At 48.3% G+C, this 14,303-nt stretch overlaps 1 protein-coding gene across 1 annotated transcript in view; it reads left to right on the forward strand.

Annotated features, from left to right (window-relative positions):
- Nucleotides 1-3,095: 3,095 nt before the first annotated feature.
- Nucleotides 3,096-14,303, forward strand: part of LOC133345815 (E3 ubiquitin-protein ligase rnf213-alpha-like) — a 131,570-nt gene continuing 120,362 nt past the window's right edge. The window contains 3 exon segments of the mRNA XM_061556815.1: nt 3,096-3,201; nt 10,642-10,739; nt 11,627-11,810. Coding sequence (XP_061412799.1) covers nt 10,649-10,739; nt 11,627-11,810 — 275 coding nt within the window. The 5' untranslated portion in view covers nt 3,096-3,201; nt 10,642-10,648.

The following is a 14,303-nucleotide window of genomic DNA, read 5'->3' on the forward strand; positions in this document are numbered from 1 at the left end:
TTTAGACGGATAGGTCAAACGCCAAAAATGTGATTTTCTATTTATAAGTGTATGGCCAAATGAATAAAAATGCCTTTAGTTCGTATTTTAATACCACTGTGATGGAGTCGCTTTGTCAGATGAATCAGCATTGTGGACATTAAGGTTCAAGTTCATTTGATTATTATTACACGCTTTTATTATTACAGTACACGCTTTTATTTAACTCACTCCGTCTGTTGTCGTATCCTCAAAAAAATCGTGTAACTCAATTTTACCCACTTCCCAATGTGCTATCGACTGCAAACTTGGAATACCTGTCATACTCATGACAAGACTATATTCTATCATAAAAAATCCAAAACATATACTGTATTTTTTAACATTTTACACGCTTGAATTTAACGTACTCTATGTGTTGTCGTATCCTAAAATCTTGTAATTCAATTTCAACCGTCTTTTCAATGTCGTATCGACTGCAAACTTGGTATAGGCAGGTCATACTGATGACAATACTATATTCTATCATTAAAAATTAAAAAAATATTTTTTAAACAATCTTTTTTACGGCTCTAATTGTCCACGCTCAACTCACGTTGGCTGTAAATCACCACGGTTCCTTACGTCACGGCAAGCCTCGGGGAGCCACGCCGAGGGGCGGGGCATGTGGAAGGAGGGGAGGGGCGATGGGGAAGGGGGCAGGGGGAGGTGCAGCTCGGACAGTACATTTCATTAAAGCGTGTTTAAAAAAAAGTATTTTTAAATATTTTATTTTTTATTTGTTTTACCTTTTCAGGCTTTCAACATAGGTACGTCAGTAAACCTCTCCGTATTGTGGATATCTACAACGTGATGTGCAGTGTGCTGGAGATCGAGCCAATGCCAAACAATGGCTCGTGGGAGGATGTGCGAGACATGATGAAGAGCGATGCCCTGCCAGTGAACTTTGCAAAAGTCGAGACTGTGTCACTGTTGCTATGCCTGTTGTGTTTTGTGATGTTCTCACTTTGATCGCTAATTTGCTGAACACACGCGTTGATTTGTGAGCAGGTGTGAATATAATTGCGTCTTAGACATGAATCTCTATGAATACAGTCGCGTGTAGGATTATAATTATGATCACCAAGCGTAATTACCCATACAATTTGATAGTTTTTCCAATCTATATTCACATAATAAGGGGCGATCATCACACCCCGTTGTTTGGAGTGTCCTGAGTGAAATATTTGATTACAAAGTCATCGATTGTAATTTCTAATAAATGATATTTCTGTATAATAAAAAAGCCTCGACTCAGTCAGGTCGGCCAGGCAGATTCTGCTTGGGATGTTAGGCAATATCTTCTTGTTGGTCGTAATTAATGGATTGTAAATATGTAGCTCTTACCAACGTTGATGTCTTTATCATATAATTGAAAAAATCATTGCTAGATTCCGTATTTTAACACGTAGGCTTTCGCGAACAATATATACAAATGTAATACAAGAACTGATATCTGGTATGAAACATGATTTACCGAAGCTATCAAAAATTGGTATGTATAGGATGAATAGCTCCTGTGGCGAATGTTATGTTGGTCAGACGAGAAAAGTACATAAAATAAATATTTAAAACTCACAAACACAACTGTCGGCAGTTGCAGCACATGCTTGCCTAACTATTACTGGCCAAGACTAATGAGATCATCTATTTAAATTGTGAGAAATTACAATGTTAACCGTTCTAATAGCTACAGGCTTAGTGTTCCTTGGAGGCATATTATTAAGTGATAACACCTTTTAATTGCATGCATATTCAGGTCTTCATGTTTTAACTGTGACTAATGCAACTGGTAATATGTACTGTACTGCATATTCGCAGATTAACATAACCCAATGTATGTTGATAAACTGACTTAACCCAGCTGGTAATAGGTACTGAATATTCTCAGATTAACATCAATTGTAATTCATGATTACATTAGCCCCCCCCCACTCTGATCTTCGTACCAAATAGGCTCACAGCGGTGACATCACATTTACTTTATTTAAGACCATAACAGAAAGACTTCTTCGCAATTCTGTAAAAAAAAAATCGCTCGATGAAGCTGGTTGCAATCACCAGAGAAGCGTCGTACTCAAATTGTGGTGTGGGTCTCCACTCCAACACGCCGGTGTGCTGTAGTAACTAATTGCCACGTTTTGTTTAGGTGACAAACCTTACTAATTGGATGTGTCAGGTGGTGCTGGGATAACGACACTATTGTTTTAATGCAAATCAAGCAAAACATTATACTGTGCTGTTTATAGCAGGGGCCTGCCAGGTATATTTGATTTCCAGTATTTGCGGTAACTGATGCTTTCAGCTTAGGAAATAAATCGGCCCAAGGGAATCAAACACATGGTTCGGAGCTCACAGGGGCGATCGCATGGATGGGATATCCCCCCGACCTGTCAATGTGGAATGTCCATTCCTGGCTTGGATTCGCCACCGCAAATCAAACGAACAACAACAACGAAGCCCCTCCCAAGACGAGGGGTACATGAACACGCGCGCACGTGTGTGATGCCGCTCGGGTAGGGCAGCCACACAAACTTCCATGATCGTAACATAAAAAAATACTATTATTCTTGGTTCTTTCGGTAAAGACACGTAGAAGGGAAATCATAAAAATAAAACAATAAAATTCTCACGACGTTTCGCCACTTTTTTCAAAAAAATGTCTTGCTGTGGTTTTCACACCTGATGATGATTGCTTGTGTTGCAATCGAAACGTCGTGAGCATTTCATTGCTTTATGTTTATTATTGTATTATTTCCCTTCTACGCGATTTACCGAAAGAACCAAGAACATGAATCCCTGCAGCCACGAAAGCTTCACATCGACATTTATCTGAATTCTGATGAGATTCCGAGTCGTCGTCGACGACGCTGCCGAGAAGGCGCCGCGTCACGGCCACGCCCCCTTCCCGGAACGACGCGTCACGCCCCTCCCCCCTCCCCCTGCGGCCCCCACGTGGATCCTCTCAGTCGTCCCCAGCCGTCAACCGCAGCAGGAGCTGCTGCTGCTGCTGCTTCTTCTTCTCACGAGTTGTGGCGGCGGTGTGAGAGAGGAGCGAGCGAGGAGCGAGAGGGAATCGTCCAGTGTCGTCGGTCTACGCCGGGCGGGGCGGGCGGGGGGGTCAGAGTCGAGGCGGGAGGGCGCTGCCGGAGACGTGGAGAGTGCGCGGCGCGATCACTGCAGGTGAGGTGACACTGCAGGTGAGGTGACACTGCAGGTGAGGTGACACTGCAGGTGAAGTTATACTGCAGGTGAGGTGACACTGTAGGTGAGGTGACACTGCAGGTGAGGTGACACTGCAGGTGAGGTGACTGTAGGTGAGGTGACACTGTAGGTGAGGTGACACTGTAGGTGAGGTGACACTGTAGGTGAGGTGACACTGCAGGTGAGGTGACACTGTAGGTGAGGTGACACTGTAGGTGAAGTTATACTGCAGGTGAGGTGACACTGCAGGTGAGGTGACACCATCACTCACTGCTGACGAGGTTACCACCACTCACTGCTGACGAGGTTACAACACTCACTTCTGGTAATAATAAATAATAATTAGCAAGGCGCCTTTCATCCGCAGTTCTAAACGCGCCCCGTGTATGTTAAAGCCGGACATAAACAGAACTTGCATGGTCAATGGGCAGCAAGAGAGTGGCCGAGGCATGTTCTTTGGGTCTTTCGGTAAAGTCACGTGGATAGAAATAATAGCAAAATAATAACAATAAAATTATAACAAAGTAATAATAAAGTAATAACAATAAAAGAATAACAATAAAATAACAATAAAATAATGAAGTAATAACAAAAAAATAATAACAATAAAATTATACAAATATCACGTTTCGATCGCAACACAAGCAATCTCCTGGTGACGTCACCCGATGACTGCTTGTGTTGTGACCGAAACTTCGTGATTTTTATTATTATGTTTTCTTCTATCTACGTGACTTTACCGAAAGACCCAAATAATATGAATTGCTGCAGTCACGAAAGCTTTAAAAAAAGTCAATATTTTGCCGAGGCAATTCAATCTTTTATTTCTGGGACACTACTTTTTCTCCCAGGGGTGAACTTAACTCCGCGACTGGGGTACCAATCAATAGTAAAAAAACGTGATCGAAAATTCAACTTTGCATAGTGCATCGTGTACAGCTCGTCGAGATGAGTCGATTGCCGCATCGCCGACCATCAACAGACTAAAGGTGACTGCATCACGGACATTATGCGAGAGCCGGGCGACTATGGTACCCTGGGGTACCGCCATGAGGTTCACTTTAACAACAACTCTAACGACTCTGGCTGTCTTGTTAGTAACGCCAGAGCGATGTTCCGCAGTCTGGGAGCGGCACAGTGGTAACAGCCCGATAACCCACCCACTGACCTGCTCGCTCACCCACCCGCTCACCCGCTCGCTCACTCACCCGCTCACCCACTCACTTACTCACCCACCGACTCACCCACCCACTCACGCACCCACTCACTCACGCACCCACCCACTCACTTACCCACTCACTCACGCACCCACCCACTCACTCACCCACTCACTTACTCACCCACCGACTCACCCATTCACCACTCACCCACTCACTCACGCACCCACCCACTCACTCACGCACCCACCCACTCACTTACCCACTCACTCACCCATTCACCCCCACTCACTCACGCACCCACCCACTCACCCACCCACCGACTCACCCATTCACCACTCACCCACTCACTCACTCACCCACTCACTTACTCACCCACCGACTCACCCACCGACTCACCCATTCACCACTCACCCACCCACTCACTCATCCACTCACTCACCCATTCACCCCCACTCACTCACCCACCCACTCACGCACCCACTCACTCACGCACCCACCCACTCACTCACCCACTCACTCACTCACGCACCCACCCACTCACTCACCCACTCACTCACGCACCCACCCACTCACTTACCCACTCACTCACCCATTCACCCCCACTCACCCACTCACTCACCCACCCACTCACTCACCCACTCAATCAAGCACCCACCCCCTCACTCACGCACCCACCCACTCACTCGCCCACTCACTCACCCATTCACCCCCACTCACTCACTCACCCACTCACCCACTCACTCACGCACCCACCCACTCACTCACCCACTCACTCACCCACGCACTCACCCACTCACTCATCCACCCACCCACTCACGCACTCACCCACCCAGTCACGCACCCACCCACTCACTCACCCACTCACTCACCCATTCACCCCCACTCACCCACTCACTCACCCACTCACTCACTCACGCACCCACCCACTCACTTACCCACTCACTCACCCATTCACCCCCACTCACTCACCCACTCACCCATTCACCCCCACTCACCCACCCACCCACTCACGTACTCACTCACCCACTCACTCACCCACCAACAAGACAGGCCTTAATAAGTAATATTTAAAACAAAACTTTTTTTAAAACACGCTTTAATTAAATGTACCGTACTAGTAATGGAAGAAGTCCACGACTCCAGGAAGTGGCCCCGAAGCTTGCCACAACGTAAGGGGGCGTGGTGATTTACAGCCAACGTCAGTTGAGCGTGGACAATTGGACCCAAACCGAAACATAACATAAAAAATAATGTTTAAAAATATATATTTCTTATAGAATATAATATTGTCATCAGTATGACATAAGTATACCAACTTTGCAGTCGCTAGCACATTGGTCAAAATTGAGTTACAAGATTTGAGGATACGACAACAAGAACAGAGTTAAATACAAGCGTGTAATCATATAAAAAATAGCTCTCACAACTCCGAGTGTCTTATTATATATCCACGCTGCTGTGAACACGCCGCCATGAACCACTGCACGGTGGCACCCGTGCAGAGGGGGATCCAGTTGCGGGGGGGAGGGGGACTCAGTGGCGGGTGCCCTCAGCGTGTGCAGGCGGTGCAACTGCGCCATGGCTGGGGGCCATGGCAGCAACAGCAGTAGTTATTATTGTTGTTATTCCTCTTGACGCTTGTTTACCCAGCACAGTCTTATCGAGTCTCAAGACTGTCTCAGGAGGGCCCTGCCAAGTTTCCGCAGTAGGGGGGCGATGTTGCTGCTGCTGCTGCTGTGTGTGATCCCAATTGAAAAAAATGCATTTTCAAAATTGGGATCTTCTGGCCATGACCTGTCACTGTACATTGTAAGTGTATTTAGCAATGGGGTTGTTAATACGCAGAATGGGGAGGGGGACCGATGCAGAATATGCGGGGGGGGGGGGCAGTGCCGGATATTATCCTAGTAGCTAAAGTAGCTACACGTGTGGTAGTAGCAACACGTGTAGTAGTAGCAACACGTGTAGTAGTAGCAACACGTGTAGTAGTAGCTACACGTGTAGCTACATGTGTAGTAGTAGCTACGGGCCACGCACTTTCAAGGGCCCCGCACTAAAAATTTTCAAGCTATCAATTCCGGTTCAGTGATTCTGCACTTCACAACAAAAATCTAACTAGAAAACTATAGACAGACATACAAGCAGACAGACATCACAAGGACACACAGAGAGAGAACACATCAGCACAAAGAGAGAGGTCGTTTCTGTGACGGTTCCTTAAATATAGAGAGGGGGGCGGGGGCGGAGAGAGGAGTTTTCTAGTTAGATTTTTGTTGCTATTTCTTTTATGCCTGATGATAATTGCTTGTGATGCAATCGAAACGTCGTAATATACTATTATTTAATTTATTAGTTTATCTTTAGACGTGACTTAACCGAAAGAACCAAAGAATAATTAATGCAGTCACGAAAGCTCCAAAATTAAGATTGAACCACTTCTACGGGGAATTTTTAAGCTTATCTTTTTTCTCTCTCTCTGGCTATTTGTTCTCTCTGCCTGTGTCCTCTCTTTGGAATTTTCACACTTAAATTATAACTTAGCAATCTTTGAAATACGTAATCAACCGGGCTATGCGTTAATTGTGTATTGACCGACTCTCTGTGTTGCATTACATTATATTTCGATATTTTACTAGGTTATACTGGTAGGAACGAAGTGGACCAGACCACCAATAGATTAATGTGTCCGTCCGTCCGTCCGTGTATCAACATCGCCCCCTACTGCAAACACTTGGCATGACCCTGTCCGACAAGATGGCCGCCCGCTCCCCCTGCGATGTGAATTAAACAAAATGGCCGTCGCTTCCGGTGCATCACGGCAAAACTTTAAACTTCGCTTCAAAATTACTTTACTGAAACGCAGCACGTTTTTTAAAAAAATTACTTTACTGAAACGCAGCACGTTTTTTAACACAGAGACAAGAAACATTTATTAACACAGAGACGACATACATTTAATCGCCTTATTTGTGCACGAAAAGCACGGCGCGAGGCCTAGTGCGGCAGGCTTCGCAAGGCCTAGTGCGGCAGGCTTCGCGAGGCCTAGTGCAGAAGGTGGTGGTGGGGGCTGGTGGTGAGGGCTGGTGGTGGGGGCTGGTGGTGGGGGGTGGTGGTGGGGGGTGGTGGTGAGGGCTGGTGGTGGGGGCTGGTGGTGAGGGCTGGTGGTGGGGGGTGGTGGTGAGGGCTGGTGGTGGGGGGTGGTGGTGAGGGGTGGTGGTGAGGGCTGGTGGTGGTAGGGGCTGGTGGTGGGGGCTGGTGGTGGGGGCTGGTGGTGGGGGCTGGTGGTGGGGGGTGGTGGTGAGGGGCTGGTGGTGGGGGGTGGTGGTGGGGGCTGGTGGTGAGGGCTGGTGGTGGGGGCTGGTGGTGAGGGCTGGTGGTGGGGGGTGGTGGTGAGTGCTGGTGGTGGGGGGTGGTGGTGAGGGCTGGTGGTGGGGGCTGGTGGTGAGGGCTGGTGGTGGGGGCTGGTGGTGGGGGGTGGTGGTGAGGGCTGGTGGTGGGGGCTGGCGGTGGGGGCTGGCGGTGGGGGCTGGCGGTGGGGGCTGGCGGTGGGGGCTGGCGGTGGGGGGTGGCGGTGGGGGCTGGCGGTGGGGGCTGGCGGTGGGGGCTGGCGGTGGGGGCTGGCGGTGGGGGGTGGCGGTGGGGGCTGGCGGTGGGGGGTGGCGGTGGGGGCTGGCGGTGGGGGGTGGCGGTGAGGGCTGGCGGTGGGGGCTGGCGGTGAGGGCTGGCGGTGGGGGCTGGCGGTGGGGGGTGGCGGTGAGGGCTGGTGGCGGTGGGGGGTGGTGGTGGGGGCTGGTGGTGGGGCTGGTGGTGGGGGGTGGTGGTGAGGGCTGGTGGTGGGGGCTGGTGGTGGGGGCTGGTGGTGGGGGCTGGTGGTGGTGGGGGCTGGTGGTGGGGGCTGGTGGTGGGGGGTTGTGGTGGGGGCTGGTGGTGGGGGGTGGTGGTGAGGGCTGGTGGTGGGGGCTGGTGGTGAGGGCTGGTGGTGGGGGGTGGTGGTGAGGGCTGGTGGTGGGGGGTAGTGGTGAGGGCTGGTGGTGGGGGCTGGTGGTGAGGGCTGGTGGTGGGGGCTGGTGGTGGGGGGTGGTGGTGAGGGCTGGTGGTGGGGGCTGGTGGTGGGGGCTGGCGGTGGGGGCTGGCGGTGGGGGCTGGCGGTGGGGGGTGGCGGTGGGGGCTGGCGGTGGGGGCTGGCGGTGGGGGGTGGCGGTGGGGGCTGGCGGTGGGGGCTGGCGGTGGGGGCTGGCGGTGGGGGCTGGCGGTGGGGGCTGGCGGTGGGGGCTGGCGGTGGGGGCTGGCGGTGGGGGGTGGCGGTGGGGGCTGGCGGTGGGGGGTGGCGGTGGGGGCTGGCGGTGGGGGGTGGCGGTGAGGGCTGGCGGTGGGGGCTGGCGGTGAGGGCTGGCGGTGGGGGCTGGCGGTGGGGGGTGGCGGTGAGGGCTGGTGGTGGTGGGGGGTGGTGGTGGGGGCTGGTGGTGGGGGGTGGTGGTGAGGGCTGGTGGTGGGGGCTGGTGGTGGGGGCTGGTGGTGGGGGCTGGTGGTGGGGGCTGGTGGTGGGGGCTGGTGGTGGGGGCTGGTGGTGGGGGCTGGTGGTGGGGGCTGGTGGTGGTGGGGGCTGGTGGTGGGGGCTGGTGGTGGGGGGTTGTGGTGGGGGCTGGTGGTGGGGGGTGGTGGTGAGGGCTGGTGGTGGGGGCTGGTGGTGAGGGCTGGTGGTGGGGGGTGGTGGTGAGGGCTGGTGGTGGGGGGTAGTGGTGAGGGCTGGTGGTGGGGGGTGGTGGTGAGGGCTGGTGGTGGGGGTTGGTGGTGGGGGCTGGTGGTGAGGGCTGGTGGTGAGGGGTGGTGTTGAGGGTGGTGGTGAGGGGTCTTTAAATCTCACAGCGTTTCTTGTCAAAACAAACACTTTTAATTAACGTTACACTAGAATACAGTAATTTTGTCTTTAACTCCTCTATACCCGGTCGATATCCCTGTACCGGTACTAAGTATTATTCCTACCAGCCCACCCCGCAGGGTCCTGTTTTAATTTTAGTGTGTCTTTCTCCTGATTTTCAAGCTTGCGTTGCCGTGCCGCGTCGTCATCTTACTTGCAGCATCACCTTTCCGTCCACTCATTGATATGCTAATTTTTTTCTCTGCCCCCTCCCTCTCTCCGCCCCCACCCCCCCTCTCTATATTTAAGGGACCGTCACAGAAATGACCTCTCTCTTTGTGCCGATGTGTTCTCTCTCTGTGTGTCCTTGTGATGTCTGTCTGCTTGTATGTCTGTCTATAGTTTTCTAGTTAGATTTTTGTTGCTATTTCTTTTATTCCTGATGATGATTGCTTGTGTTGCAATCGAAACGTCGTAATATGCTATTCTTTAATTTATTATTTATCTTTAGACGTGACTTAACCGAAAGAACCAAAGAATAATTCCTGCAGTCACGAAAGCTCCAAAATTAAGATTGTTTTTGAGCTCTTTGCGTTTCAAGCGGTTTGAATGAAAAGATACGCATTTTATGATGTTCACATCTGAACAATTCAAAAACGGTAAAAGATAGGAGAGCTTCCCCTCAGAGTATTCAGTTAATTATTTTTGGTTCTTTCTAATAAAATAATGGATTGTTTAGATTGAGCGGTTTCCTATGGGTACGTATTTAAATATAAAAAGTTTAATCGAATTATCAACAATTTTCGTGGTTTTTGTTTGTGGAAAAATACAATTTATTTTAGTAGTTAGTGTCTGATCGTAGATAACAAAAATGTAAAGAATCATCAGGTTCATTATATTATTTAAAACTTTTGCCTGGCGAAGACAGACTTCATGAACTAGTTTTTAAATACTATATAGCACAACGATGATTGAAGGATATGTAAATAACAATACATTAAATAGGGCAAACAATGAGGTTTTGTAACAGTAGGTCTACGAGTTGAATGAGTTGAGGTGGGCGATGTTTGCCATGCCAATTGTCTGCAGTGTGGATGGTTTTTGGTGGGAATTTGGAAAAGTGGTCGATGGAGGTTGAAAGTAAAGGTTTAGATGTTAGAGGTGCATCCCTGCAATTGCTTGCTCACGGCCACTGTTGGTGGAAGGGTGCCCACTGCAACAGCAAGATCTATCGCCTTCTGGAAGGTATTTTGGCCTACTCTTCCACGCTGGAGATAAGAGGGTCAGGAGGATTGTCCATGTAATGACCCACAGTAATCATGCTTAAACGTGTGCTCTAGATCGGCAGTGTACATTTCTGAATGTGGAATAACAACATTGGAATTGTTCGCTTTGTTGCAGGAATGCGATGAAGTGCCCAAACTGTCAGACGATCTGTCAAGAACGCCAAAAGTTTTGTGGTGAATGTGGGAACCCGTTACAGCCTGAATGCAGGCCAGGTCAGAATAACACAACAATAACAAATATCATTCTTGTTTTCTGCTGTCATTTTTATTACATACCACGCCCACCATGCAAATATTACAACTTTGAACAATACATTTTGAAAAAAATGTTGGGCATTAATCTGGTTTTGTTAACCATCGTGTCTCACAAATTAGTACATGTGGAGTGGTCATAAGCCTAATTTCCTTAAATATTTCAACCAGACAATAATACCTCGATATGCATATATTCGAAAAAGTTCCAGTGCAACAACCTTTGGATATTTTACCGTTATTTTACACAAAAGGCAATTATTTAAAAATACACTAACAGGAATAAATAATACTTTTGTCGCTATACAGTACTATCTTCACTATGCGTCTGTTATTTGTCAGTTTGTAATTGTAATACTGTACAGTATAAATATATGTTAAATTTAACGTCTTTGTTTACAATATGAGTAGTGAGTTATGAAGTGTTTATATATGAAATGCTAAGTTACGAAGGCTGGAATGCATCCCCGTAGTACGAATGTTTTTTTGGAGAACGCCTCCCGTTCATAAATCGAGGGATACCTATATTCTTGGTTCTTTCAGTAAAGTCACGTAGATAGAAAATAAAAATAATAAATGTTATTTTATTATCGAGGGATGCCTGTATATTTTCTTTCATTCACCTGTTTGATGACAGTTGTAAATGGAGAGGACATATGGGCCTAGTATTGCACAAACACAATATCATGCATTTCATAAAATATTGCATTTTTACACTATTAACAGCAATTCAATCATGGATTTTGTAATTGCACATACCTGAAGTAAACCTAATAATTTCATTGATCTTGAGCTCTCATTCTTGAGACTTTGAAGATGTTATAGTTTTAACAAAATTCTGTTTTCAGCTGCTTTAGGGCAGCATGGCTCAGCAGCAAGAGGGACTCTGCTGCAAACCAAGGGGCAGGGTGACGGAGCCCCAGCAGCTTCCCAGGCCTCCACTGGAGAATCACAAACATCTCCTGGACAGCAAGGGACACTGGGCAATAAAAAAAAAAGAAATAGAAATAGAAAGAAAAAAGCTACCGGAAGGTAATTTGATGTACATGTAGGTTTTGGCGACCAATATACGCAAGTCTCGCTTTACGAGCATTCTTTCTGTGAGATTTTTGCTCTAATGAGCAATTTTAATTTAGACCAATTCATTCGCAAAACAAGCAAATGTTCATGTAGAAACGAGTGGAGAGATCAAATTTGTTCTGTGGCGGCAGGGGCGCACCACCACCCGCAGTTGTTTGTTGAGTGCTTTCAGATGTTTTTCTGCGGCTGTCTGGAACGCTCTTCCGATATTCCGAAGCCACTGGAGCTATGCACTTTTAAATCTAAATGGAAAACTAATTTCTTTAGAACTGCTTTTTATGTGTAGTTTCTTGTTCTTGCCCCTGCACCTCTGATTAGCACGGTTGGCTACGTATGGTGCGAAAGCAGTTCAATATACCTACCAGCTCTGCTGTGCTGTGTGCGCACATGTGGGTGGTAGGGCGGGCGCTAATTCATTGCAGATGCTGAGAATAGGCACCTGTATGAACTGTGGTTCTCCATGTATCTTAATTGTTATGTTTGATGTTTTATTACTTAAAAGTAATATAATCATTTGTATTTCTCACGGAATGAAGGTAGTTTCAAGAGTTGAACATTTTTGGGCTAAAACGTAACTCAGCTTTTAACATGAGAGTCAATGGAAAAATGATGATGAGTGCGATCCCTCTGTAGTTGGAGCACACTCTCTAGTTCCCATTATTAAAAATGGGTACTATGACCCCAGTTGGCCAATCCAGAGGTACTATACCCCCCTTTCATAAAACATTGAAGAGGCTGTTAACCACGATACCCCTACATAGTCCAGCGCTTTCAACAACTGGGCGAATCTCGTCCACCCCGCAGCTTTGCCACTACGAAGGCCCTCACCCACCGCAGCGACTTCAGCAGCCGTGATGGATCCGACCCCCCAAGCTGTTTTATTTGGCTGCCTCCTGAGAGGAGGGCATGTCCGCCTGGTTGAGAAGCTCCTCAAAGTGTTCCTTCCGCCTCTCGACTATCTTCTTAGTTGAGTTCAATGTTACGCCACCCTTACTGAGAACAGCCTGGGCCACGTCCCGTCGACCCCTCCTAAGGCATCAAATGGTTTGCCAGAACATTTTTGAGGCTGCCCAGTAGTGCCTTTCCATGGCCTCTTAAAACTCATAACCTGCCTGCGCTTTCGCCTCAGCAACTGCTGCCGCTGTTGCTCTCTCGGAAAACCAGTACTTCTCAATTGAGTTGGGTGACCTTTTTCAGAGCATAGCTTCCCTCACTACTGGTGTCCACCAGCGGGACCTAGGGTTACCACTATGACAGGCACCAACTGCCTTCAGGCCACAGCTTTTCACAGCTGTATCGACAATCAAGGTCCTGAACATCGTCCACTCTGACTCAAGGTCCATAACCTCCCCTGGAGTGTAGGATAAGTTTTCCCGGAATCTTTCTGCACTGGGTCTTCCACCAGATGTTCCCAGCAAACCCACACTATTCGTTTGGGCCTTCCACGTCTATTTGATCGGTGCCCCAAGCATAAAATCTAACTTACCACCAGGTGGTGATCAGTTGACAGCTCTGCCCCTCTCTTCACCCAAGTGTTCAGAACATACGGCTTTAGGTCCGATGATACAACTATAAAGTCAATCATTGACCGTCGACCCAAGGTGCTCTGGTACCAAGTACACTTATGAGCATCCTTTGGTTCAAACAGTGTTTATTATTGACATTCCATGACTAGCGCAGAATCCCAATAACATCTCTTTGTTTGGGTTCAGATCAAGGGAGCCATTCCTCCTAAATCATGCTTCTCTAGGTTTCTCCATCATTTCTCATGTGAGCATTGAAGTCGCCCAGTAAGACTATGGAGTCAGTAGGCGGCACTATATCGAGCACTGCACCGACCGTCTCCAAGAAGGCCGAATACTCTGAACTGCTGTTTCGTGCATAATCACAGACAACAGTCAGCGTTTTTCTTTCTGAGACCTGAAGTCTCATTATTGAGGCGACCCTCTCATCCACTGGGACAAACTTCAACTGAACAGCACCCAGTCGGGGGCTTGCGAGTATCCCCACACCCGCCCGGGGCCTCTCGAGAAGTTTGGTTCCAGTGCCAATGCTGTGTGTGGAGGTAAGGCCGACTGTCTGGTCGATACCTTTCCACCTCCTCCACCAGCTCCGGCTCCTTCCCCCCCCAGTGATGTGACATTTCACGTCCCAATAACTCGTGTCTATTGCCAAGGCCCAGTTCGTCCGAGACCATCCCTCTCCCTGCCATACTAACTGATTAATAATTATGAATCACATGTATGTTGAACTTATTTTGCATTCTACGTAACCAACTGTACATAATACGATGTTTGAGTTTTGGTTTCATGTCACAATGTATGACTGAAATGAGAAGTTGTTTGTAAGAGAGACTTATTGAAGTTGTTGGTTAAAACTGGACTTTCCTTAACACTTCTTGTGAGCCATACCTGGTGACTCCAGTAAATTAGCCTACTTGTTTCT

The sequence above is a fragment of the Lethenteron reissneri genome, chromosome 23 (genome assembly GCF_015708825.2).
Source record: "Lethenteron reissneri isolate LAM-NWPU_2019-01 chromosome 23, ASM1570882v1, whole genome shotgun sequence".
NCBI lineage: Eukaryota > Metazoa > Chordata > Hyperoartia > Petromyzontiformes > Petromyzontidae > Lethenteron > Lethenteron reissneri.